General features: G+C 40.3%; 2 protein-coding genes across 2 annotated transcripts; one reads left to right on the top strand and one right to left on the bottom strand.

The window, feature by feature from the left end:
• Nucleotides 1–343: 343 nt before the first annotated feature.
• On the top strand, nucleotides 344–1899 carry LOC106609915 (N-acetylneuraminate-9-phosphate synthase-like). Its single transcript, XM_014208958.3, has 3 exons — nucleotides 344–577; nucleotides 1440–1655; nucleotides 1777–1899. The coding sequence occupies exons 1-3, from the start codon at nucleotides 446–448 to the stop codon at nucleotides 1882–1884; spliced, it is 456 nt and encodes a 151-aa protein (XP_014064433.3). The 5' UTR covers nucleotides 344–445; the 3' UTR covers nucleotides 1885–1899.
• A 716-nt stretch (nucleotides 1900–2615) lies between these two features.
• On the bottom strand, nucleotides 2616–23497 carry LOC106609890 (sodium/potassium/calcium exchanger 2). Its single transcript, XM_082978324.1, has 10 exons — nucleotides 22958–23497; nucleotides 20282–21405; nucleotides 9227–9259; nucleotides 7815–7938; nucleotides 7456–7578; nucleotides 6948–7030; nucleotides 6680–6814; nucleotides 6480–6569; nucleotides 6039–6205; nucleotides 2616–5779 (listed from the first exon to the last, which is right to left on the bottom strand). Exons 2-10 carry the CDS (start codon nucleotides 21221–21223, stop codon nucleotides 5530–5532), a joined length of 1947 nt encoding a protein of 648 aa, XP_082834450.1. The 5' UTR covers nucleotides 21224–21405; nucleotides 22958–23497; the 3' UTR covers nucleotides 2616–5529.
• Between the last annotated feature and the right edge of the window lie 1566 nt (nucleotides 23498–25063).

The following is a 25063-nucleotide window of genomic DNA, read 5'->3' on the forward strand; positions in this document are numbered from 1 at the left end:
GTATAATCAGAAGTAAGTTTAAAAAAATAATAATATTGATGGAAACAAACAGATTAGAATATAGTAGACTTGACTGTCTATATAAGGTGCATTTATTTACATATGTGTGGTGGATGTTTACTTTACTTTTCTATATCAGAGGATGTGAAATAGAATTTGGTGTTTAAAAGGTCAAATACAATGTATACAAATAATGATTGACTACTCCTATAATAAAACATTATTCATTACAATGTCTCACATTTTGACTCTTGAGAATCCTGACCTGTGAGTGAATGGAGAACCTTTATTTTGAAACATGAGTGGAGGAATCCACAACGTGTAAATTAGCTTGACTTTTTCCGCGAGAACCAACACCTGACTGTCTCATTACTTCTGGCTCAGAGCAAGCGAACATCTTATCGCTACAAAAAGTTTAGGAAACCGCATTTATCACATTTCCAAAATGCCTCTGAAATTCGAGCTTTGCCCTGGCAGGATGATTGGGGGTTCTAACCCCTGTTTCATTATTGCAGAAATTGGACAGAACCACCAGGGAGATATCGAAATTGCCAAGAAAATGATCAAGATGGCCAAGGTAATGTTAGTAGCAACATTTGAATGAGTTTTCTTAGCTCAGCTGCTCTATTGGGGACCATGGTACTGACTTACTTGCTAGTAAACTAGCAGCTACTTTAGTATAAAGTAGATTCCAGTGCCCACAGAACTGTAAAATGACAGTAGTTCTGCTACTAACTGCTGTTGCTTGCTGGGGCTGTATTTAAAATGGTGAATTTGTGACATTGAGACCATGGGCATCTATTGGTCAATTTAGTCAGGACTAATAATGGTGGATACGGAATTCCTACCAGAGCCAGAGATGTGGCACAGATGCCCAACCTCATATACACAATTATCACACCATTTGACTGTTTTATGAAAAGGCAGTGGGTGTGTTAGCTACAGATTTACGATATAATGTGATTTAACCAAAGATTTTTGGTATCCATTCAAGTTTCAAGTCAAGTTTAAGCTTTTTAATTTCACGTGCACAAGTAGTGAAATGCCTTTCTTGCCATAGTTACAGGTTAGGTACTGTTTGGTGTAGCACAGTGACATTTCGACCAACCTTAACTTGGCGATACTATCTTTTGTTTTTGATTCAGCCAAACATCTATCTTCTAAAATGTCAGTGTCCAGTTGCAGGTGATGCATTTAAATGTATTAAGGTTTTGCTCCATGAGTAATCCAACAATGTCTTTGTCGCCATCTTGTCTATTTCAAATCTTCTCTCATTGTTCGAGACAGGTGAGTGTCATCATGACATGTGGCACTTTGGGGTGTGGACCCATCTGTCTCAATCAATGAGAGAAGATTTTAAACAAGGTTCCCTCCTCATCCTCATTGGCAACACATTTTACAACTATTTTACCCTACTCATATTGAAAATCAATTCACAGGACTGTGGGGCAGACTGCGCCAAGTTTCAGAAGAGTGAACTTGAGTACAAGTTCAACAAAGGTGCTCTGGAGCGTCCGTACACCTCCAAACATTCCTGGGGAAAGACATACGGTGAGCACAAGCGCCACCTTGAGTTCAGTCATGAACAATATAGAGAGCTCCAGAAATATGCAAAGGAGGTTGGAATCTTCTTCACCGCTTCTGGAATGGACGAGGTAAGAGGTTATTCCATGATAAATGTCTATTGTATTTGTCTGCTGTGACTGTGTTTATATTCAAGCATGATTTCAAGCAAAACATGCATGACTATCCCAACTGCTTTGCATCGCTTGTTAGATGGCTGTGGAGTTCCTGGATGAGCTTGATGTGCCCTTCTTCAAAGTTGCCTCGTGCGATGCCAACAATTTCCCCTATCTGGAACTGACTGCAAAAAAAGGTCAGTGATTTAAGTTAACACTGTGTTATATTCACTACCATTCAAAAGTTTGGGGTCACTTAGAAATGTCCTTGTTTTTTAAAGAAAAACATTTTTTTTGTCCATTAAAATAACATCAAATTGATCAGAAATACAGTGTAGACATTGTTAATGTTGTAAATGACTATTGTAGCTGGAAACAGCATTTTTTTTTTTTTAATGGAATATCTACATAGGTGTACAGAGGCCCATTATCAGCAATCATCACTACTGTGTTCCAATGGCAATTTGTGTTAGCTAATCCAAGTTTATCATTTTAAAAGGCTAATTGATCATTAGAAAACCCTTTCGAAATTATGTTACAAATACCACCACTGCCACCAAAAATCAGGGGTGCGTTCAGCAGGGAGAAACTTTGTGGAACGTTCAGATATAAATATTTAATGAAGAACAAAGATGCCTCTGACAAGTAGAATAAGGAATCCTAACAGCGCTATTCATGACATTTCTATTTCAATATTTGCCATCTGAATGTAGCCCGGGTTGCAGGGTTTCTTTTTAACCACTAGGTGGAGCTACCGGGTTATGTACGTGTGCATATCAAATTTGTATTCTTGGGTATCCAAATTAATAATGTATGCACCATTGCACCCAATAATGAATATTTCTATATTTTATATTGTAGAGGACATTTATTGGATCGTTTTGATAGGTTCGTTTTGGGTGATTTGATTCTGAAATAAAGCTATTTACACCTACATTTCAAACAAAGTTTCATTTATTATCATATGACATTTTATACAGAATGACTGATATGATTTTTACAATATTTTACATGATTCAAGTATACATGATTATGATTCATATACATGATTCATACTTAAATATATGGTATGTAACAGAAATATAAAAGCTTTGCCATCCATTGTTTGTTCTGTATTATTATGATAGACTTCCACACCGTCCATATAGTTCTGTATATTGACCGTTTTTCCTTCCTACTAATCCATACATTAAATGTTACACACGCATAAGATCCATTGGAAAAAATATCAAGAAATAACCCACTATATGAAAGTGCTTTCTTTATTAACGCAACGTGGATGTCTAAAGTTATGAAGTTATCTGTAATTTAAACATGTTCTATACATATCAATAACATTAAACCCTAAAGCAGTGGAAGCGATATTGGTATAAACATAAGATGGAATTATCATGTTTTTGAGTTTACATTACAGTTTACAAACTGTTTGTATGCATAAACATTGCATACACGAGAGAAAACAAATTGACAATGATGAAATTGGCTTAGAGAAATTAACAAAAAGTGAAGGGGGTTACAGTAATACATGGAAAATCTTTTAATTAACAAAGATAATCCATTATTTTAGTTGTCAATATAGTAGCTCATTTTTTCCCTTTTTTGCCTATTCAGTCTGTCTCAGGTGGTTAAAATATTATTGTTAAAAATCACAGATAGTATATCCCAGTTAGCAAATATGGTTCAAAATACGTTGTTTCCACGGCACATCTCTTTCGAAAAGACAGATTTTACATCAGTTTTGCCCACTAGGATGTGATAATATAACAAGTCGCTATTATGGTACAAGTATTGCAAAATTGGGCTTGTTATCTTAACAATTATTTATAAGAAAACAACTTAATTGTGGTGATGCACATACTGTATGCGTCATGTGCTAGAGCAGGGCTCTCCAAACCTGTTCCCGGAGAGCTAACGTCAAACCCTAATCTAGCGCACCTGATTCTAATAATTAGCTGGTTTATAAACTGACTCAGGTTAGTTACATCTGTGGTTGGATTGAAAACCTAGGTAGCGCTCCAGGAACATGGTTGGAGAATCCTGTGATAGATGTTTTGCCATTGCCAGTCAAAAGGCAAGCCCCATACAATAACAATTCTGAAGCAACTAAATAGTTAGACATGTTTTATGATCGACATATCGATTTTTTTTTTTTTTTTTTTACAGAGTAGAACTATTGATTATTCTGAGAATCATTCACATGCTATTTTGCTTTGGTCAATATAAAATCTTAAACCCCTTATTCTGTTCAGTTGATCAAAAGTGAGAAAAAAACCAGGATGTTATTCAGATATACATGTTACTGTTTGCTGTATTATACAGAGAAAACAAGCAAACAAATAACGTATCAAAAATATATATTTATATCCCAATATGATTCTGAAGCATACAAACTGTATCAAACATGGAAAACTGATCATTTGTACAAGAGTTCTCAAACCCTTCACCTGCTCTTCACCTCACATCTGCTTCTACGTCTGCATTGTTTGGGGGCTTTAGTCTTGATTTCTGTATAGGACTTTGTGACATCTGCTGATGTAAAAAGGGCTTTATAAATACATTTGATTGATTGAAAGGGGTTGTTGTACACGGAAAGTGATTTAATATAGTGTGTCTCTACATCACACCTGTCGATCATTTTAACTATTTACATTTGTCATGTTCCTCAGCTGATTTGCATATAGAATAAGTGGAGTACTGTGTATATATCTTTTACCGGGAAAAAAATGTGTATTGTTACATTTTCAACCATAAAAATGTTGTAGCATTAGGTACAATAGATTTGCTCAACTGGATTTACCTTAATATTAAATGTCAAACAAGTTTGAAAATATGGGTGTTGGGCTTAAGAAACAGAAGATAAATTAGAAATACTACATTATATTTACTTAACAAAATTGTCCCAAACAAAACCACCCCCGTCATCTTACTACAATTTTCTCTTCATTTACAGTTGTACCTTTCCAAACTTTGCAAGTTCATACAAACATGTAACAGTTATAAACCAAATCAGAACTGTACAAATTCTAGATTTTGATTTGAGAACAAAAACCTTTTGGGTTTTGCAAATTAAGCAATTGTAATATAAATACAACTGAAAACTAATTTACAAAAATCAAGAAAAACGCTTCCGCTTGATCCACTCAATCTTCAGACACTCTTATAACAAGGACCTGTGCAAATTGATCTCGATTTACTGGAGTTCGGTAAACTTAATGAAAGCTGAGGAGCTGCTCTTTGATCTGCCTGTTGGTGGATCCAACCATGTTCCTCATGCATTGATATTTCTTGCATCCGTTGAACTTCTCTTCCATTTCCCCGCCAAGTTCCACTTTCTGGTTAGGACATGCAGGACCTTTTCCAGAGCTCCACTTCATACAGCCATCAACGTTTTTGACAGATGGACAGTTGATACCTGACTAATTCAAATGTATTCTCTAATCATATCACATAGTCCTCTGGATTGGAGTAACCAGACGTGGTCCCCTACTCTCCGACATGGGCGTGATTACAATCGCCTGTTTGTCAGTCAACGACGGATTTAAACCAATGGAAGCTCTCAGATGTGGTCATGTGACGTGGAGAGAAACAAGTCCCATTGGGCAGTCGCATCGTGAATCAATCACTCATCGACAGGTCCGTCTGCCCTGCTCAAAGTTCACAAATTATCATTTGCAGGTTGTGCTCGGGCATTTGAAATCAATCAATCAAGTCAGGCTAGTTTTCTACTGCTCCTCCCAATGGAAGCCCCCATTGATAACGGGAGGATCAAATGATTGTGTTTACTGTATGTGTGTGTGTGAGAGAGGTGTGTTTGTGTTTCCAGGAGGTTGGGGTTGAAGGGGGGGGGCCTTCAGATGGAGATGGGACACACGATGATCTTGTCTTCCAGCATGACGCTGGTTACCAGGAAGAAGATATACAGTAAAAACATGAGGCCTCCCAGAACCTTGCTCATCTTCCACTTGCAGGAGGCGATGGAGATGATGACGAAGAGCAACATGAGGAAGAGGAGCACGATGGCGCAGAACAGGCCGTTGCTGCTCACCTGCACCGCCTTGAAGTCATTGACTAGGCCGTAGATGAGCCAAGGGAACGGCAGGCTGCAAGGGTAGAAGGAGAAACAGAGAAATCACATGTACTGTCTAGAGTAGACTATATGGTGGTAAAGTGAAAACATAGTTGCAGTTGATCCTTTGACTTCTAGGTTGACATTTTTGCCATGCAAAAGAGCATAGATCTGTGCAAAGCTACTGTAACATTGCAAATGTGCAGCGATAGAGCTTGCCCGAGAAAACATTTTTTTTTTAAATGACTCATTCATGGAAACAGCATTTTAAATGTGCTTTTGGACCGACTTACCCCACGGTAATGTCAAATATGTTGGAGCCCACAGAGCTGGACACAGCCATGTCACCAAGGCCTTTCCGGGCTACAATGACACTGGTGATTAGATCAGGGATTGATGTACCAGCTGCTAATATGGTCAATCCCATGATCTCCTCTGTAATCCAGAAGGTCTCTCCAACCTGAGAGTGAAAATGGGTTAACTACATTGTTCAAACAAAGACAAAGAATCAGATTTGGCGTTATTACGTCTGGCGATAGACACGGCTAGAACTCAATCGAATGACTGGATCATGTTTGGATTGGTTGGCTCTTGATTATGTGTCGTGGTCACACAGACTGATATGCTTCCACCACAATCAAAAGGCCATAGGTGAGGTGAGGTAATGACTGACACCAAACCCTATGTTTTGATTGGCTCAGAATGAAAGTGACATGTGTCAGGGAGGGGCTTACCTGATGAGCCCACCACACCATGAGGTAGGAGAAGGCAGCAATCCAACAGATGGAACCAGTGAAAGTTATGGGGAAGAATTTTTTGGAAGTCTGCAACAACAACAAAAACAAAGGTTCTTAGATTTTCACAAGTCAATCAACCAATCGTAGCTACACCCCAAATGTTAATGTAGTCTGAGGAAATTAGCAGCTCCACTTGCCTCTCTCCTGACATCCGGCAGAGACAACCACAGGGGGAAGACAATGGGGAGGATAAGGAGATACGTTATTCGTTTGCGGGTCGTCCCCGGCCACTCCAAACTCAGAGGAGTATCCTCATCTTCCTCCTCCTCAGCCTACCAAACAGAGAGGAGTGGGGGTGGTAGAGGGAAACTGTGACAGAAATACCAAGGCAGAACTAATTCATCCAGTGTGTGTCAGTTACTCTCTTAAACATCATGTCACTGATTTTGGAGGTACTTGGTAGACAAAGCCTACCGGTCCTACGTCGCCGTTCGCAGGCGAAGTGACTTCCACTGTTACGTTGGAACTGTTGGGGACGTTTTTGTCTGCTTAGAGAGACAGATAGAGAGGCCAGGAGTTAGACTTGAAGGAGAGACAGTGAGAGTCACTGGAGGATGTAATACAATATATATTATGTATATACAGTATGTTTAAGCAATAAGGCCTGAGGGGGTGTGGTATATGGCCAATATACCACGGCTAAGGGCTGTTCTTTTGCATGACGCAACGCGGAGTGCCTGGACACAGCCCTTAGCCATGGTATATTGACCATATACCACAAAACCCTGAGGTGCCTTATTGCTATTATAAACTGGTTACAAATGTAGTTCAAACAGTAAAAATAGATGTTTTGTCATACCCATGGTATACGGTCTCATATACCACGGCTTTCAGGCAATCAGCATTCATGGCTGGAACCACCCAGTTTATAATATAGTATATAACACGTATAAAGTATTTTAACATATTTAACATTTACGTACATTTAAAATGTAAAGCTCACCTGCGACACCGTTGGGTTTTTCCCCCTCCCCGCCATCTTGACATTTCTGTTTGGCCATTTTGTGGAGAATGGAGGCCTTCTCTTTGAATTGCCCTGAAACACAATCATTGCTGCATAGAGTCAGTGATAAACCCTAACGATATGAACCTAGCTACGGATTCCCCACTAATGGAAACATCAAACAAAACATTACAAATATTTGATTTGGTTTCCATTAATGACAAATTATGAAAACATGTCTAATACAGAAACATACTGAAACAAATACATGAAATATAAATATTGGAAGTGTGTCTATATTGAAGGTGTGACAAAAAACGTTGTTTTACCCCCCAGTCCCTCACCCTCAGTGAGAGGGTCCAGGGTGTGGATCATGAGCTGGAAGATGCTATTCCTCATCAGGGTGTTGTGGAGGGAGGCCGATGAGCCTCCTCTCTGGAGACGGGGCTTAGCCTGCAGTGGAGACCAAGGTCATAGGCTGCTTTAACGTCTCTATACCAGATGATCATCTACAGCTTCAATACTAGATCATCAATAGCTTCAATACTAGATCATCTATAGCTTTAATACATAGCTCTAATCTATAGCTTCAATACTAGATCATCTATAGCTTCTATACATAGCTCTAATCTACAGCTTCAATACTAGATCATCTATAACTTCAATACATAGCTCTAATCTATAGCTTCAATACTAGATCATCTATAGCTTCAATACATAGCTCTAATCTATAGCTTCTATGCATAGCTCTAATCTATAGCTTCAATACTAGATCATCTATAGCTTCAATACTAGATCATCTATAGCTTCAATACTAGATCATCTATAGCTTTAATGCATAGCTCTAATCTACAGCTTCAATACTAGATCATCTATAGCTTTAATAGATAGCTCTAATCTATAGCTTCAATACTAGATCATCTATAGCTTTAATACATAGCTCTAATCTATAGCTTCAATACTAGATCATATATAGCTCCTATGCATAGCTCTAATCTAAAACTGCAGGGGTGGAGTCAATTTGGTTTTCAATTCAGTCAAGTGAACTGAAATTCAATGTATGAATTGAGTTTCGATTTTACCTTCCTGGATTGACCCCAACCCTGAACTCACAATGCATATGTGTCTTTGGTACACAGTGGTGTAACAATGAGGCAGTTAAACAAAGTGGTATGCACAGTGAATGCACAGTGTGACGTGTCAAGTGCGTGAGTGTCAATAATGCAGTGCCCTGTAGTGCAAACCAGCGGCATATATTTAGAGAGTTCATATATTTAGAGTTAGGTCAACTTTTGTTCTAATTCTGGGCATTCAGTTACATGGCATTGTTTAAATATTGCCCATGTAATGTTAATGGGGAGCTAACATGGTTGCTATAGAATGTTGTAGTGTCATGTAAATGTATCATAATGCTCCTAGACATTCAGTTTTATAATATTTAAAAAATATATTCCCCAAGTAATTAATTCATTAGTGGGGAGCTAACATGGCTGCCATGTTGAATGTTGAAGTGTCATGCTAAATGTGTCATAATGCAGAAACGGCATTGGCCCAACACTCTAAATACATGGGTCTGGCGCAAACTAAATGATGCATTACATTTCATTGTATTCATGCAGCATTGCCGTCTATGGCAACATGCTTTGTGTGCTTGCTTAGGAACACTGGATATTCAGCACTGTCAACATGACAGTACACATATAAATACAGATTAAGATGCCACAGCAGAACACAAACATACCGTCAACTTGTTTTCGTCGTCACCCGTGGTTGCCTTCAAAGGAAAGAAGTAAAGAAAAAGACGTGCATGTATGAAGTCACACGAAATCGCACTTAAAACAGAAAATAGAATCTGCCAAGAAATGCTAGTTATTGACAAGACAATGTGGCCTAATGAATTAAAATAAAAGCAGCCGTCGTGATAAATTATCAGGATATTAAACTGTCACTAGGTAAGCCGGTTTCAAAATGATCCATAGAGAATGTACAGGTTGGAATGCAGCTGGGAGTACTTGGCAGCTGGGAAGACATAAAGCTTTTGAAACCTACAGATGCAGCTCCTCTAATCTAAAGCCAACAGTTCTTCAGAGGACATATACATTACAGTTTTGGAGACAGAATCCCATCTACACAACTGTTTGAGAGAGAAATTAAATTGAGAAAGCATACTGCTTTTCTGGTTGGAATGTAAGGTACAGTATGATACCATAGCAAGCAGTAGGTCTCCCTTTTGAATTAATTTGAGAAAATGTGAAAAACATTGACATCATGGTGTTGCATGTAGGTAAGTGACAAAAAAAATCTAAATGTAATCCATTTTAAATTTGGGCTGTAACACAACAAAATGTGGAAAAAAAAGTAAAGGGGTTTGAATACTTAATGAAGGCACTGTAAATCAATGATATGAAATGAATGAATAACGTCGATGAAACCCTGCGCAAAGACAACACAACTACGCAACGCCTCAGCAGCTTGCTGTGGTCAGTGTTATACTATAGCTAACGACGTATCTTCACACCACAAAACAAGAGAATAGGAATACATGGCAATCCAAATACTTATTACCTTTTTAAAATGGAAGAAGGAACATCTTGAATTATAGGAGCTGAAAGTCTTGAGTTACAGGAGCAATTTGACTAAGCAGACATAGGCCAAGTGTTAGCCATACTGTAGTCAACTATTGTATGTTTCAATGTAAAAAAAATTCTAGATTATGATTACCAATAAAAAAACAAATACTGAATTTCAACTATTTTCTTCAATTAGTAGAGTTGAAACCCTGAACAGCCCTGCTATTTGTCTACCAGAAAATGCGACAACAATTACGCAACCATTTTGTATCAATGTAGACCGAGTCATGTCGTCTAGTTAAGGATTTCATTGGGGTTAGGAGGATCCATCCAGAGCCACTAGTAGCTCAAAGTGTTAGCGGATGAGCGTTAGCCATGTGAGCGCCCAAACTTAGGCCTTTCCAGTAAGGCAGGCTAAGGCCCTGCGCTGTGTTTGATTCCCGGCGGTTGGCTGTTGCCTAATGCTCACATGGCCATAACGGGTCATCCAGGTTATTTATTGGGCATTGAGCCTAATAACCTGCAGAGCATCTGCTGCCGGAGCTTAGGGTTAGGAATGGATGGATTGGCGAGATGGAGAACTGCTGGAGGTTTGCATTGTAGCCTGGCTTACTGTGGGAGGCAGGTAGTCTAGCAGTTAATAACCTGTTGGGGCTCGGGGGCAGTATTGAGACATTTTGAAAAAAATATGTGCCCATTTTTAACTGCCTCCTACACCAACTCAGAAGCTAGGATATGCATATTATTAACACATTCGGATAGAAAACACTCTGAATTTTCTAAAACAGTTTGAATGGTATCTGTAAGTATAACAAAACTCATATTGCAGGCAAAAACCTGTGAAAAATAGAAGAAAAAAAAATGTGAATTTTGTGACTGTACTATTTAGTGTCATTGTTTTATAGATACCATAGTGAGAAAGGATTAATTTCGCAACACCTACGGCTTCCACTAGATGTCAACGATCTTTATAAATTTGTTTGAAGCGTCTATGATAAACAGAGAGCAAATTAGAATCCAAGGAAGTTGACATGTCATCACTTCATTTTTTTGCGCCTGCGCATAAATCTGAGAAACGTGAGTTTGTCATCATTTTTTATCTAGACATAGGATAGGTTGTGTGAAAATATTACTGATGTTTAACGTTAAAAATGGACCAAAAGATTAATGCTAAACAACATTTGACATGTTTGAACGAACATAAATAGATTATTTACTAGGTTTTTTTTAGCTTTTCGGCGTGATTTTACCAGCCCCCCAACCACGTTTTGTGGGAGCATAATGAACGCTAAGTACTTAGTGTTATTTGGACATAAATTATGAACTTTGTCAAAAGAAACCACATTTGTTCCGGACCTGGAATGCCTTCCGGACCTGGGATCCTGCCTTCTGATGGAGATAATCAAAGGTAAGGGGGTATTTACAATGTTATTATCGATTTTAGATGATGCTAACTGTATAGCATAGCCTGTTGTTCTTAGCATAGCACCCCGTTTATTGCAAAATGTGATTTCCCAGTAAAGTTATTTTGAGATCTGGCCATTCGGTAGCAATTACGAGATGATAATATATTATTCTTTGAATGACAATATTATAATTTACCAATGTTGTCGAATAGTAATTTTGTTATGTTCACCGGAAGCATTTCAGAGAAGAAAAAAATCTGAATTTCACGCTACTGTAAAATGCTGTTTTTGGATATAAATATGAACTTGATGGAACAAAAAATGCATGTATTGTATTACATAATGTCCTAGGAGTGTCATCTGATGGAGATTGACAAAGGTTAGTGCATAATTCTAGCTGGTTTCTGCTTTTGGTGACGCCTGACCTTGAATTGAAAATGGATGTTTGTACTTTTGTGGCTATGTACTGTCCTAACATAATCTAACTTTATGCTTTTGCCGTAAAGCCTCTTTGAAAATCGAACAATGTGGTTAGATTAAGGAGATGTTTATCTTTTAAATTGTGTAAAATAGTTGATGGTTTGAGAAATTGAAATTATTAGATTTTTGATGTTTTGAATTTCCAGCCTTGTTAGCAATCCCGACTCGGGGTTCATTGCTAACCTGTAGCCCCAACAGGTTTTAACAATATTGGGCCAGTAACCGAAAGGCCGGCTGGTTCGAATCACCGAGCCGACTAGGTGAAAAATCTGCCGGTTTGCCCTTGAGCAAAGCAATTAACTCATTGCTCCTGTAAGTCGCTCTGGATAAGGGCGCCTGCTAAATGACTAAAATGTCAAATGTACAGACATGGTGCGTTTTATCCCCTCTGAAACCACCGCCAAAACACCGCCACATTTCCAACCTGTCCCGTTCTCACCACACTGACCAGTTTTCTTAACAGTTGGTCTGCTGTGTGTAATGTGATCTGAAATGGGAGCCAATCGTCACTAGCACATCAGCATTTCACTGCACCTTTTGTAAACTGTGTATGTGATGAATGCGTTTGATTTTGGATTTGACGTCGGCAGGGCATAAACACTGACAGTGTAGAAATAGATTCTTAACAGAACTCCCACCTAGGTCAGGAGGGGAGTGGGTTTGGAGAATACTCAAGGTTTTCGGCGTAGCCACAAATAGGGTAGACACAATGCAAATATAGCAATAATATTTTACAAATCCATCTTTGTTCAACTGAAAAGACATTGGCCTTATACTGGCTATAGCTTATAGCATTAAGCCTTTACTGCAGTGGGATAAATCCGGGTCACACAGTGTTTCTTGTTAGTCTTAAACAGATCTACTTTGAAACAAAAGTGTACACCTCACACACATGGTTATGGGCTTAATAAAAGAAGACACCTGTACCATGTCAGATATAGAGATGAAATGTATTCAGTTTTGAGTTTCCATCCCGATATTACACTTTATATACATCACAGAAGACTGAAATATAACAAAACTATTTGTCATACAAACACTGGATTTTCTGTGTTGAATCTTTTTTTTTTTTATGTTGATTAATTATGAAAGATTTTAACATTCCACCAACGAGGCCACTGGAGGGCGATTTGGTCATTTGACTGCAGGAAAGGGATTTATTAAAGAACAAATAATGATTTGACAAATTCCGTAGGCCTGTCTAGACAAACATTTTGAGGTGAATTATGTATGAGTCTATATATAAAAACAAATACAAAAAAAGATACCAAAAAGAACACAGGAGCACAGGATGAACTGTGATTAATATCATTATAATAGAACATCATCAAATTGATAGTTATTAACTCTTGCCAAAATGATAACAGGGCCATAGATGTCTCTAGGTACAGAATCTGGGATAGAGTAAACAATGCACTAATGGATGATCCATTTGATCTACAAACAGGGTAATTGAAGTTAATTAAAGTTAATTGATTAATAGGGATCTATACATTCACTGCCATTGTTTTTATATCAAGTAGCTTGGGCACCCTAACTCCCTTTATACCTCTGCAATAATGATGGAAATATACTTTTTTTTTTGTTACTTTAAGTACTATTTTCCACAAAGTGTTTTTGCTGTAGAAGCGCAATCAAACACTAGACATGCCCTCATAGCGAAAACAATATTTACCAAAATGCTGGGGAATGGCTTGGAGAGGGAATTTGCAGGGTTTTCATATTCTCCATACATAAACATACAAGCAAACACACAAACTGGACATACATACATGCACACACTGTACTAAAACAAATATCTGGAAGAGAAAATCAACATATATCAAATGCATATTTTTTTACTTCTTTCAGTGCCTCAATAACAGGAAATAGCTACGCCTGGAATTCAATCAAACTTGCACTGCAGAAGGTAACTGCACCATTGGAAAGTGCATGTTAGGGAAGGGAAAGGGGGATACCTAGTCAGTTGTACAACTGAATGCATTCAACTGAAATGTGTCTTCCACATCTCCGAATCAGAGAGGTGCGGGGGGGCTGCCTTAATCGACATCCACGTCTTCGGCACCCAGGGAACAGTGGGTTAAATGCCTTGTTATGTAATGCGATTAATTGAAGTGTAATTAATTCAAACTGCCAATCAAAATGATCTTTAAGATCTTTATAAGGAACACGTGATGCTTTTCGAAATAACTATTATTCACAGTATACTGTAGCTGTAAATGCCATAAGGCTGACAGCCAGCCAGCCAAGGCTTTCTGCGAAGCCGGGAGTTTCTGCAAGTATCCTTGCAAGGCAGAAGTCATCTTTGTGTCCACCTGACCCGCCAAGCTCCCAGACTTAGAGAGGATTAATCCTCAGAGATAACCGTATTTAGAACAGTAATTTCAACCCCTTCATGTTAACTCTCATAACAACCTTCACATGTCACAATGTGGCGTTTGATTCGAACCTCACACTTTTATTACACTTATTCTGTATTGGGTTGAATAATGGTTGTTACTTGGGTGGTGTTACAACCCTTAAGGGCCCCAGTGTCCATTGGATATAGAAGATATTGGATATAGAATAAAATGTAAAGTGTGTTAAGGCAACCCTTTCTTCATGGGAAAGAAGTTAACTCAATAACAATACAAGTACACTTTTAGTTACAATTAATAATAAAGACTGGAGCATAACCCTGTTTCGGAGACAATGAAACGCAGTGTAGCTGATTGGTCAGTTGTGGCCCTAGGATTTAGCACAGGAAGTGAACCCTCACAATTAAGGTAAACATTACAATAAAGCAGGGCTCTCCAACCCTTCTCCTGGAAAGCTGTAGGTTTTTGTTCCAACCCCAGTTGTAACTAACCTGATTTCAGCTTATCAACAAGGTAATTATTAGAATCAGGTGTGCTTGATTAGGTTTAAAGTGAAAATCTACAGGACGGTAGCTTTCCAGGAACAGGGTGGTAGAGCCCTGTACTAAAGATTATGGAAGCATGGACATTTACAACATGGTCCACAATCATTTACATGTCATTGAGAGGCATGATTTGAAAGGAAAAATGTTGATGGAAATACGTGAACACTGGTGGTTGCTTTCTATCTAAAACGTCAGTGAGAATTTTGCCCTGCAAAATAAGCATGCAGTCTTCTTGTCTCTTGCAACAACAACAAAAAATCGCCAACAAACACTTCCTAGTGCAGTCAGATCATGCTGATCAAAAGCTCTTACATATGAGTTTCAATGTCCATACTATTTAGAATGCATTCCCAATACATTGCTTCATTCTAAGTACTATACGCTAGTGTATTATACTGAACAAAAATATAAACGGAACATGCAACAATTTCAACGATTTTACTGAGTTACAGTTCATATAAGGAAATCAGTCAATTGAAATAAATAAATTAGGCCCTAATCTATGGATTTCACATGACTGGGGATACAGATCTGTTGGCCACAGATACCTTTTAAAATAAGTAGGGGCGTGGATCAGAAAACCAGTCCGTATCGGGTGTGACCACCATTTACCTCATTCAGCGTAACACATCTCCTTCACATGGAATTGATCAGGCTTTTTTAAATTGATTTAACTAGGCAAGTCAGTTAAGAACTAATTCTTATTTACAATGATAGCCTAGGAACAGTGGGTTAACTGCCTGGCAGAACGACAGATTTTTACCTTGTCAGCTCAAGAATTTGATCTAGCAACCTTTCGGTTACTGGCCCAATGCTCTAACCACTAGGCTACCTGCCGCCCTTGTTGTTTGTGGTCTGTAGAATGTTGTCCCACATCTCTTCAATGGCTGTGCGAAGTTTCTGGATATTGGCGTGAACTTCGAAACACGCTGTCATACACGTCGATCCAGAGCATCCCAAAGCTGCTCAATGGGTGACATGTCTGGTGAGTATGCGGGCCATGGAAAACTAGGACATATTCAGCTTATAGATCCTTGCGACATGGGGCTGTGCATTATCATGCTGAAATATGTGTTGATGGCCACGGATGAATGGCACGACAATGGGTCTCGGGATCTCGTCACGGTATCTCTGTGCATTCAATTGCCATCGATAAAATGCAATTGTGTTCATTGTCCATAGCTTATGCCTGCCCATACCATAACCCCACTCTGTTCACAACATTGACATCAGCAAACCGCTCGCCCACACAGCACCATACACGTGGTCTCCGGTTGTGAGGCCAGTTGGACGTACTGCCAAATTCTCTAAAACAACATTGGATGCAGCTTTTGGTAGAGAAATGAAGATGACATTTTCCGGCAACAGCTCTGTTCGACATTCCTGCAGCCAGCATGCCAATTACACGCTCCCTCAAGACATTGTGTGAAAAAGCTACACATCGTAGTGGCCTTTTATTGTCCCGAGCACAAGGTGCACCTGTGTAATGATCATGCTGTTTAATCAGCTTCTTGATATGCCCCACCTGTCAGGTGAATGGATTAGCTTGGCAAAGGAGAAATACTCACTAATAGGGATGTGCACAACATTTTTGAGAAATAAGCTTTTTGTGCATATGGAACATTTTTGGGATCTTTAATTTTAGCTCATGAAACATGAGACCAACACTTTACATATGCGTTTACATTTTGGTTCAGTGTGTATATATAGTGGATATAGAGAAACGCAATGTGGAAAAGATCCTCTACTGTTCGCTGCTGTGTCTTTAGGTATTCAGCTTTAGTCAGTCAGCTGCAGCAGGTTAGTCACATCATGCCCAGGGCCCGATTCCCGACAACGATGGAACTAATGCTGCGTTCATAACCAAGTGGGAAAGACGTAAGTTCAGTTGTGAAGTCATAGATCCAGTTGGATGCATCATGCATTCACGTGTTTTGAACTTTGTCAAGAAACGTTGATTGGATGGTGGCCAACAAGCTGCGTCAACCATAAACTATAACTACAGCTATCATGCTTGTAAACGAATTATAGTGTTCCAAAACCATATTAATAGATTGCTTTAAAAAAAAGAATGTTTAGTTGTTACATTTAACTGCCGAAAATGCTGTTATTGAAAATGCTGTTATTTCCTTAGTAGGTGACGTCAGAGGTCAGCATGTAGCATGAGTTGGCGCTCAGCGATGATAGACACGTTTCCCACTACTAATTACGAGTTGGAGGGGCATTTAATAGAATTTCCCCAGTCATATGTGGTAAATACCACCTTTCCACTTGGCTAGAATGCAGCATTAAGCTTAGGAGTGTTTTAACGATGCATCGTGCCTATAGCAGCTGAAGATCATATGCGTTTCCCAAAACGTTCAGTGTTGTTGGATCATGTAGCGATACTGATAGGATCGAAAGAAAGACAACACTGCTGTCGGATCAGCTTTCGCCTTTCAAGTCTTACTTTAACAGTAGTTATTCCACAATACTGACGACGGTTCAGCACCTATATAGATATTATCACTTATGGCTGCAAATATTGAGGCAGATTATTTTAATACTAACCCTATAATAATGCACAACATTAAATATATTGAGGCAATTACATACAGTAGCCTAGAATTAGCAACAACAAAAAACTCAGTTGACTGAACATGAAATTGATTTCGGTATGGTTTAAATATATAGGTCTACACTGCACTTATATTTTAATGCAGTCATCTTGTTTTTAATTTAAGAATATTTGTATCCCTTGCATGTTTGTAACAATTGCAAAAACATTGGCCAATTTGTAGCTTCGTTCTGAAGTTATCGGCGGGTGGTCACAGAAGATTCAGATAGCATCAAGACGTTAAGGCCTATGTTTAGTGGAGATCTTCGGTGTATAGAGTAACTATAAAGTAACGCAGAAGGGCAGTTAAGCATTTAACGACACACTTAGCTGTTGTACGAGTGGTCTGGAGGCAGTTGGTAAATAACGAACGTTTTCAAGTGCAACTTGACTAACGATGGTTGTGGGAAAACAGCTCGGAGCTTTAACGATGCTCCTACGAAGGTTCTAACAATGAACTCAGCCTTGATATGCTTTGGGGAAACGGGGCCCAGCCCAGGAGTCTGTCGCTTTATATTTACTGTCGTCACAAATGGTAATCAGATAAGGGTTTAAGAAGGATTGGAGTCTTAGAATAATCAAGTATGGTGAGTTCTTCCTGACTTCCACCGTCTTACATATTTATACATCTCTCTCTCTCTCTCTACATATATATGGCTTGGGTTAAAAGCACAGACTTTACTCTGAATGACAAAACAATAAACACAATTGGTTAACATTTAAAAAAAAAAAAAACTTTTCCTAGTGTTGGGTGAGTTTTGATCTCCACACCAGCAGTAGCACCTGGCTAAAATTAGCTGTGGTAAATGGATTGGAGGATTTGCAGAGGGATTACTTAAGAACTGCAGACATATGAGGGCAAGCAAGTCGTACATCATGTGCTGGCTGGTTAAAAGAAAGCCCTGAGGAGTCAGACCAGTACAAGGATGAGAGACTTCCTGTGAACAGAGCAGTTTTTCTCAGAAGGACGGAATACAAACAAGAGTTTTTCTATCCCCTTGATGATAGAAATAGTAACCAGCTCTTCAAGTTGGGTTTAATAATGCACTCGCATCTCAACGTTAAGATCCGAGGTGTAAACTGAACATACCACACATCAAATAACTACTGATCAGATACTGTATGTTATGCAAAGATGTAAGAGCAAAGTTTGCTGCTTGCCACTAAATGTTGCTGTCACTACAACATTGGTCCTTATATTTACAAAAAAACTGGCACGTAATTTAGTTATCATTAATTCATTTAACTAAGTATTTTTAAAGTACTGCTTGCTGGAATCATATATCAAACCTCATTGCTAGATATTTCTTTACAATATCTAGTGTCTCAATGTGGTGTGACGCTAATAATAATTAGTACATATGGATATTATTTTCTTCTAAATGCCAAATACAGGCCTATAATCTAGTCCAAATTGCACAGTAGTGTTAAAGTATAAACCCCTGAAGATCTGGAATTGGGATGCAATACAGGTCAAAAAGCTACAGGTAAGCCCTAACAATCACAGCCAACATCCAGCTAGGGTTCACCTGGGCTCCGTAAGAGTGTGACTCTGAGTATATAACATCTGAGAGCAATGAGTCAGACTCCAACTGAAGACAAAGACAAGAACACAGCAGGTTGGACACGTGTAGGAGATATGTCACAACAGTAGAGTTTTGAATGATAATGATGCAGTTTAAAAAATAATTTAAAAAACCGTATTCCATCTATATCTACGCACATCAATTTATTCGCTGTGTCTTTTGGGGTCGGCCCCTAAATGTTTTATCCAATGGAAATGTATGTGTAGCCTCCTTAAAATCTGAAGTTGGGCTGTTGTTGTTTTCGTACATTAGTACTAGCATTTCTGGAAAAATACTAGCTAGCCGATCTTGATAATAAAGTACACGTGGGAGTTTTAAGAAAACGATGAGTGCTCAACCTACTTTAACCTACTGTCTTTATCTCAACTCTGGTCATGAAGAGATGTTGAATGAATGCAAGCTGTTGTGAAGTTGGTTCAAGGGGACACACTGTGCAGTGCACATTGTTGGGCCTATCCACTCCAACGTGTCGATCCTTTGAAGAAATGTGGCCACACCAAACTACCCTCTGGAGCCATGTTGATAATAAGAATTGGAAGCTCCAAACATTGAGACCTCGTCAGAGCAACCACCCTCCCCCATTTTCAGCCCATTACAGATATTGACAATTCCTGGTATAAGTCGACAGTTGGTTTGTTCCCATGTTTAAAACTCCCTCAGATAACCACAGACCACTGAATTCAGTAAACCAGTTAATGTGTAACCGATTTCCTATAGGTCGATGAATGTCGAAGTTAATGACAAAGTTAATAAATTGTGTAATTACAGTAGCCATCATCAAGAAGATATAAAGTCTGCATATTTATTACTTAAATGGCATATACATTTCCTAAACATTGGCTGTGTAAATGTGTCTTGTGTATAGTAGTATGTTTAAAACGTTTAAGGGAACACTAGATTTGCGTAAAGTTAGTTGACTAACTACTGCGAGTGATGTATGTATGATGACCCAGCTTAGCAAAGGGCTCAGAGGCCTGGTATTTAATATGGGAGTGGATGGAAGACTCCATGGAGCGACCTGCTTGGTGGTTTGACTTAGTCAGCACGAATAGGGAGGGCCATCTCTGTGAGGCCATGCACAGGTGACATGCAGCTAAACCCAGTGTTAATCCCTGGGCAGGCAGAGGTTTGGCGTCTGTCCGTCTACCTGGCCCGCAGGATGACTTTTAAATACCCTTTCATTACGCTGCATGCGTGCAGCCTCCTGCCAAAAGCAAAAGGAACGCGAGTTAAGAAAAGGTGGCGGCAAAACTCACCTTAGGAGCAGCCTGCACCTCATCCACTTGATTCTGGCCCAATTTACTCTTTATGAAGGTCTCTACATTTGCGTTGAACTTCATAAATGTCACATAACAAATGTAGCACATCAGCAAGGCGATACTTTCCCACAGAAAGATCTGGTTATCCAAAAAAAACAGGATGAGCATCAACAGACCAATGATGTAGAAGGAGACGTCTCTAAAGAGGGGCCACCAGGTCAGCTGGAGAACCTCCTTGGAGAACAATGCGCACATCCCGATGACAAACAGGATGTTGAACACGGCCGAACCCACAATGGTTCCTATGCCCACGTTGCTGTGGGAGATGAACACCCCGATGACGGAGGTGAAGAGTTCCGGGGCAGAACCCCCGGCCGCCATGAAGGTTGCCCCGGCAACGTCGTCCGAGATCTGAAGTTTCTCTGTGATCACAGTTAGGGCCGGGACAAAGAACTCGTCGCACACAATGGCTAAGGCGATGAACATGTACAACATCCCAAACATGTGCAGACCCACAGCCCCCTGCCTTCTCTGCTCCAGGTTGAAGAGATCCGTGGGGTAGTCCCCCGGGCTCATCTCATCCATGGAAGACTTCATGGCCACGGGCATGTCCTCCATCATAGAGACGTTGTGGCCTCCCTGGTGCTTGGTGGTGAGCAGAGTTCTGCGGGGGGCCGACTGCAGTAGGTCTCCCTCGGACATAGCAGCGGGGGAGGAGGAAAGTAGATCACCTCCATTTCCAGCAAGCCCAGTAGAAGAAGTAGTCCACTGGAAGGCACCCAATGAGAAGACTGTGCTGAGAGTCCCAATGCTGAGGACGAAAGCTAGAATCCTTATGGGCCTCAGTTTTCTCCGGACGTGGAGGTAGTGATGCCTTCTGCTCAGGGGGAAGGAGTCCTTCTGGGGCCCCATGTCAGCACCTGGGAGCATCAGTTCCATCGCTGTTGCATAGGTGGAGGCTGAGGCTCAGGCTGGCTGTGAGGCTGCTCTGGCTCTGGCTGGTTTAGCACGAGCGCTTGCCTTCCGGTGTCGAGGAGAGCATAGTCCTCAAACACAACAACCGACGGGCCCCTGACGTTCTCCAGGATCTGGGGCATATAAAGGTTTCCTCATATTAGTGTCTGGAAAACACAAACAGGGAAGAGAGAGGATTATTACAAGGTAAATCATCACATCACATTTGTAGAAATATCAATAGGCCCAATGTGAACCTTAGTTTAGACTAAGTTATAGGCCTAGATTTATATACACTGAGTGTACAAAACATTTTGAACAGCTGCTGTTTCCATGACTGACCAGGTGAAATCTATGATCCCTTGTTGATGTAACTTGTTAAATCCACTTCAATCAGTGTAGATGAAGGCGAGGAGACAGGTTAAAGAAGGATTTTTAAGCCTTGAGACAATTGAGAGGTATGGTAGTAGGTGTCAAGAACTTAAACGCTCAACAGTTTCTTGTGTATCAAGAATGGTCCACCACCCAAAGTACATCCAGCCAACTTCACAGAACTGTGGGAAGCATTGGAGTCAACATTGGCCAGCGTCCCTGTGGAATGCTTTCGACACCTTCTAGAGTTCATGCCCCGACTAATTTCGTCTGTTCTGAGGGCCTAAAGGGGTGTGGGGGTGCAATGCAATATTGGAAAGGTGCTCTTAATGTTTTGTACACTCAGTGTACAAGCCCTGTGTATCAACATTTACTGTACGCCTACCAGGGACCAATAAGCTATAGGCCTAGTCCTTCTTTCTTTGAGGGCTGCTTAAATAAAAATGGGCACATTACTACAGGCTAAATTGGTTTCAGGGATTGTTCAGCACTATCCCAGGGACCGGTGCCGCTCACAGACCAGGGCTTGAGAAACACTGCGATAGATCACTACTTTCTGTCCAATCGAATGTATGTCCTCTAGTTGGTGTGTTTGTACATTGGCCTAACCATAAATGAAATGCAGCTGTGTTACCTTACAGATGAATCCTACCCAGCTATCTCTAGTACTTGTAAACACGCTGACTTTTAAAGTCCTGTCCTGTTTAAAATCAAATCTCAGCAGCTCTATCGCTGAATGGCTATCTCACATAAATCAATAAATCATTGCTTAATTAAACATAATAGATATTGATTTTGAAAGATGAATACTTTGCATGAAGCAAATTATTCCATAACCGCTCAGTTGACTCGATTACAGTTTGATTTCTCCATGTTCCTGCATCAGTGCCCACAAGCTAAGCGTAACCAAGCTTAGCCCAGGCTATTATGATGATCAAACCCTGGGAAGGTATCTTGAAAATCTGTCCAGTATCTTTAAAACATGTGTCTATTAGTGTGGTTATGACAGAGCAGCTATCTAAAAACAGAAGCCGTGTGTTAGGTGAGGTGATAGGTGCTGCTTAGAATTGTTAAACCAATTAGGCTAATTTAGCACCTCCAAACTTACAGTTCATCATTTTTACTGGCAATTTCCTCCAACGATAAGACTCAAAAGGAATGTAAAACATTGTTGATCGAATGATATATTTTCTATTTACAATGAGCCCTATTCTCTTGCATAGTTGCAGAACACAGACCAAAGCCAATCAACTAATCACCTAGTCCACCTTGCAAACCACCATCCAAACCAATGCAATATAAAACACAAAACAATGCATAACAATTTAAATGAAAGTACTAATTTACCACACTTGCAGTCTCCTGTTGGACGCTGTACAGAAGAAAATAAGGTAGGTGGCGAAGAATTTGCCAGTAAAGCCAATCCTGAGTGACAAGTTCCCGTAGGCTCCAACTGTAGACTGTGAATAGCTCATGTAAATCTGCTCTAAAATTTCCTTAGCACCGACGGGGTGGAGATTACAGAAACTAACAGTCAATCCTATGGTGAGGTGACTCCTCCCCCTCTACCTTGTGTACCTGCCTACCCGCCACGTGACAGGAATCAACCTTACCTAAGGTCTTCTTCTGTCTTTATTTGACTTGAGGGGGAAAAAGTGAGATCATGTTGCTTGAAAGACCAGAGCCCAAACCTATTGATAGGCCTTATCCTACCAGGCCAGCGTATTGTAGCCTGGCCTCAAAGACTAGACGTAACATAGTTAACGTAAATCTATGACTCTCAAATGAGTATGATTTGGTACTTTTGGAATGGTTACATAAGACAGTTTGTATAGTGTACTAACCAAAAGAGCTGTACCAGTAGGTTGATACACATACTAAATGACATGTATGTGCACACCTGCGCGTCAAACATCTTATACCAAAATCATGGGAATTAATATGGAGTTGGTCCCCCCTTTGCTACTATAACAGCCTCCACTCTTCTGGGAAGGCTTTCCACTACATGTTGGCACATTGTGACAGGGACTTGCTTCCATTCAGCCACAATAGCATTAGTGAGGTCGGCATAGATGTTGGGCGATTAGGCCTGGCTCACAGTCTGCGATACAATTCATCCCAAAGATGTTCGTTGAGGTCAGGGCTCTGTACAGGCCAGTCAAGTTCTTCCACACCGATCTCGACAAACCATTTCTGAATGGATCTCGCTTTGTGCATGCTGAACCAGGAAAGGGCCTTCCCCAAACTGTTGCCACAAAGTTGGAAGCACAGAATCATCTAGAATGTCATTGTATGCTGTAGTGTTAAGATTTCCCTTCACTGGAACTAAGGGGCCTAGCTCGAACCATGAAAAACAGCCCCAGACCATTATTCCTCCTCCACCAAACTTTACAGTTGGCAGTATGCATTAAGGCAGGTTGCGCACTACTGGCATCCGCCAAACCCAGATTTGTACATCGGACTGCCAGATGGTGAAACGTGATTCATCACTCCAGAGAACGCGTTTCCACTGCTCCAGAGTCCAATGGCAGCGAGTTTACACCACTCCAGCCGATGCTTGGTACTGCGCATGGTGATCTTAGGCTTGTGTGCGTCTAAACCCATTTCATGAAGCTACCGACGAACAGTTATTGTGCTGACGTTGCTTCCAGAGCCAGCAGCATACCACCTTCCATCCCACTGCTGGCTTGCTTCTGAAGCTAAGCAGGGTTGTTTCTGGTCACTTCCTAGATGGGAGACCAGATACTCCTGGAAGTGGTGTTGGAGGGCCAGTAGGAGGCTCTCTTTCCTCTGGTCTAAAATAATATCCAAATAGCCCAAGGCAGTGATTGGGGACATTGCCCTGTGTAGGGGGCTGTCTTTCGGATGGGATGTTAAATGGGTGTCCTGACTCTCTGTTGTCACTAAAGATCCCATGGCACTTATTGTAAGAGTAGGTGTGTTAACCCCTGTGTCCTGGCTAAATTCCCAATCTGACCCTCATACTATCACCTAATCATCCCCAGCTTACAATTGGTTCCTTCATCCCCCTGTGAATATCCCCCAGGTTGTTGCTGTAAATGAGAATGTTTTCTCAGTCAACTCACCTGGTAAAATAACAGTTAAGTAAAGAAGTTTGGAACTTGGTCATGAGCGCTGCAACTGAAGACAGACAATTTGTACTCGCTTCAGTACTCGGCAGTCTCGATCTGTGAGCTTGTGTGGCCTACCACTTCGCGGCTGAGCCGTTGTTGCTCCTAGACAATTCCACTTCCCGATAACATTTACAGTTAACCAGGGCAGCTCTAGCAGGGCATGCATTTTGTGAACTGACTTGTCTATGGAGATTGCATGGCTGTGTGCTCGCTTTTATAGACCTGTCAGCAACTAGTGTGGCTGAAATAGCCGAATCCACTCATTTGAAGGGGTGTCCATATACTTTTTTCCCTCATCACACAATATGCCATAATGACA

Source organism: Salmo salar, chromosome 08 (genome assembly GCF_965601325.2).
Source record: "Salmo salar chromosome 08, fSalSal1, whole genome shotgun sequence".
In the NCBI taxonomy this organism is placed as follows: domain Eukaryota; kingdom Metazoa; phylum Chordata; class Actinopteri; order Salmoniformes; family Salmonidae; genus Salmo; species Salmo salar.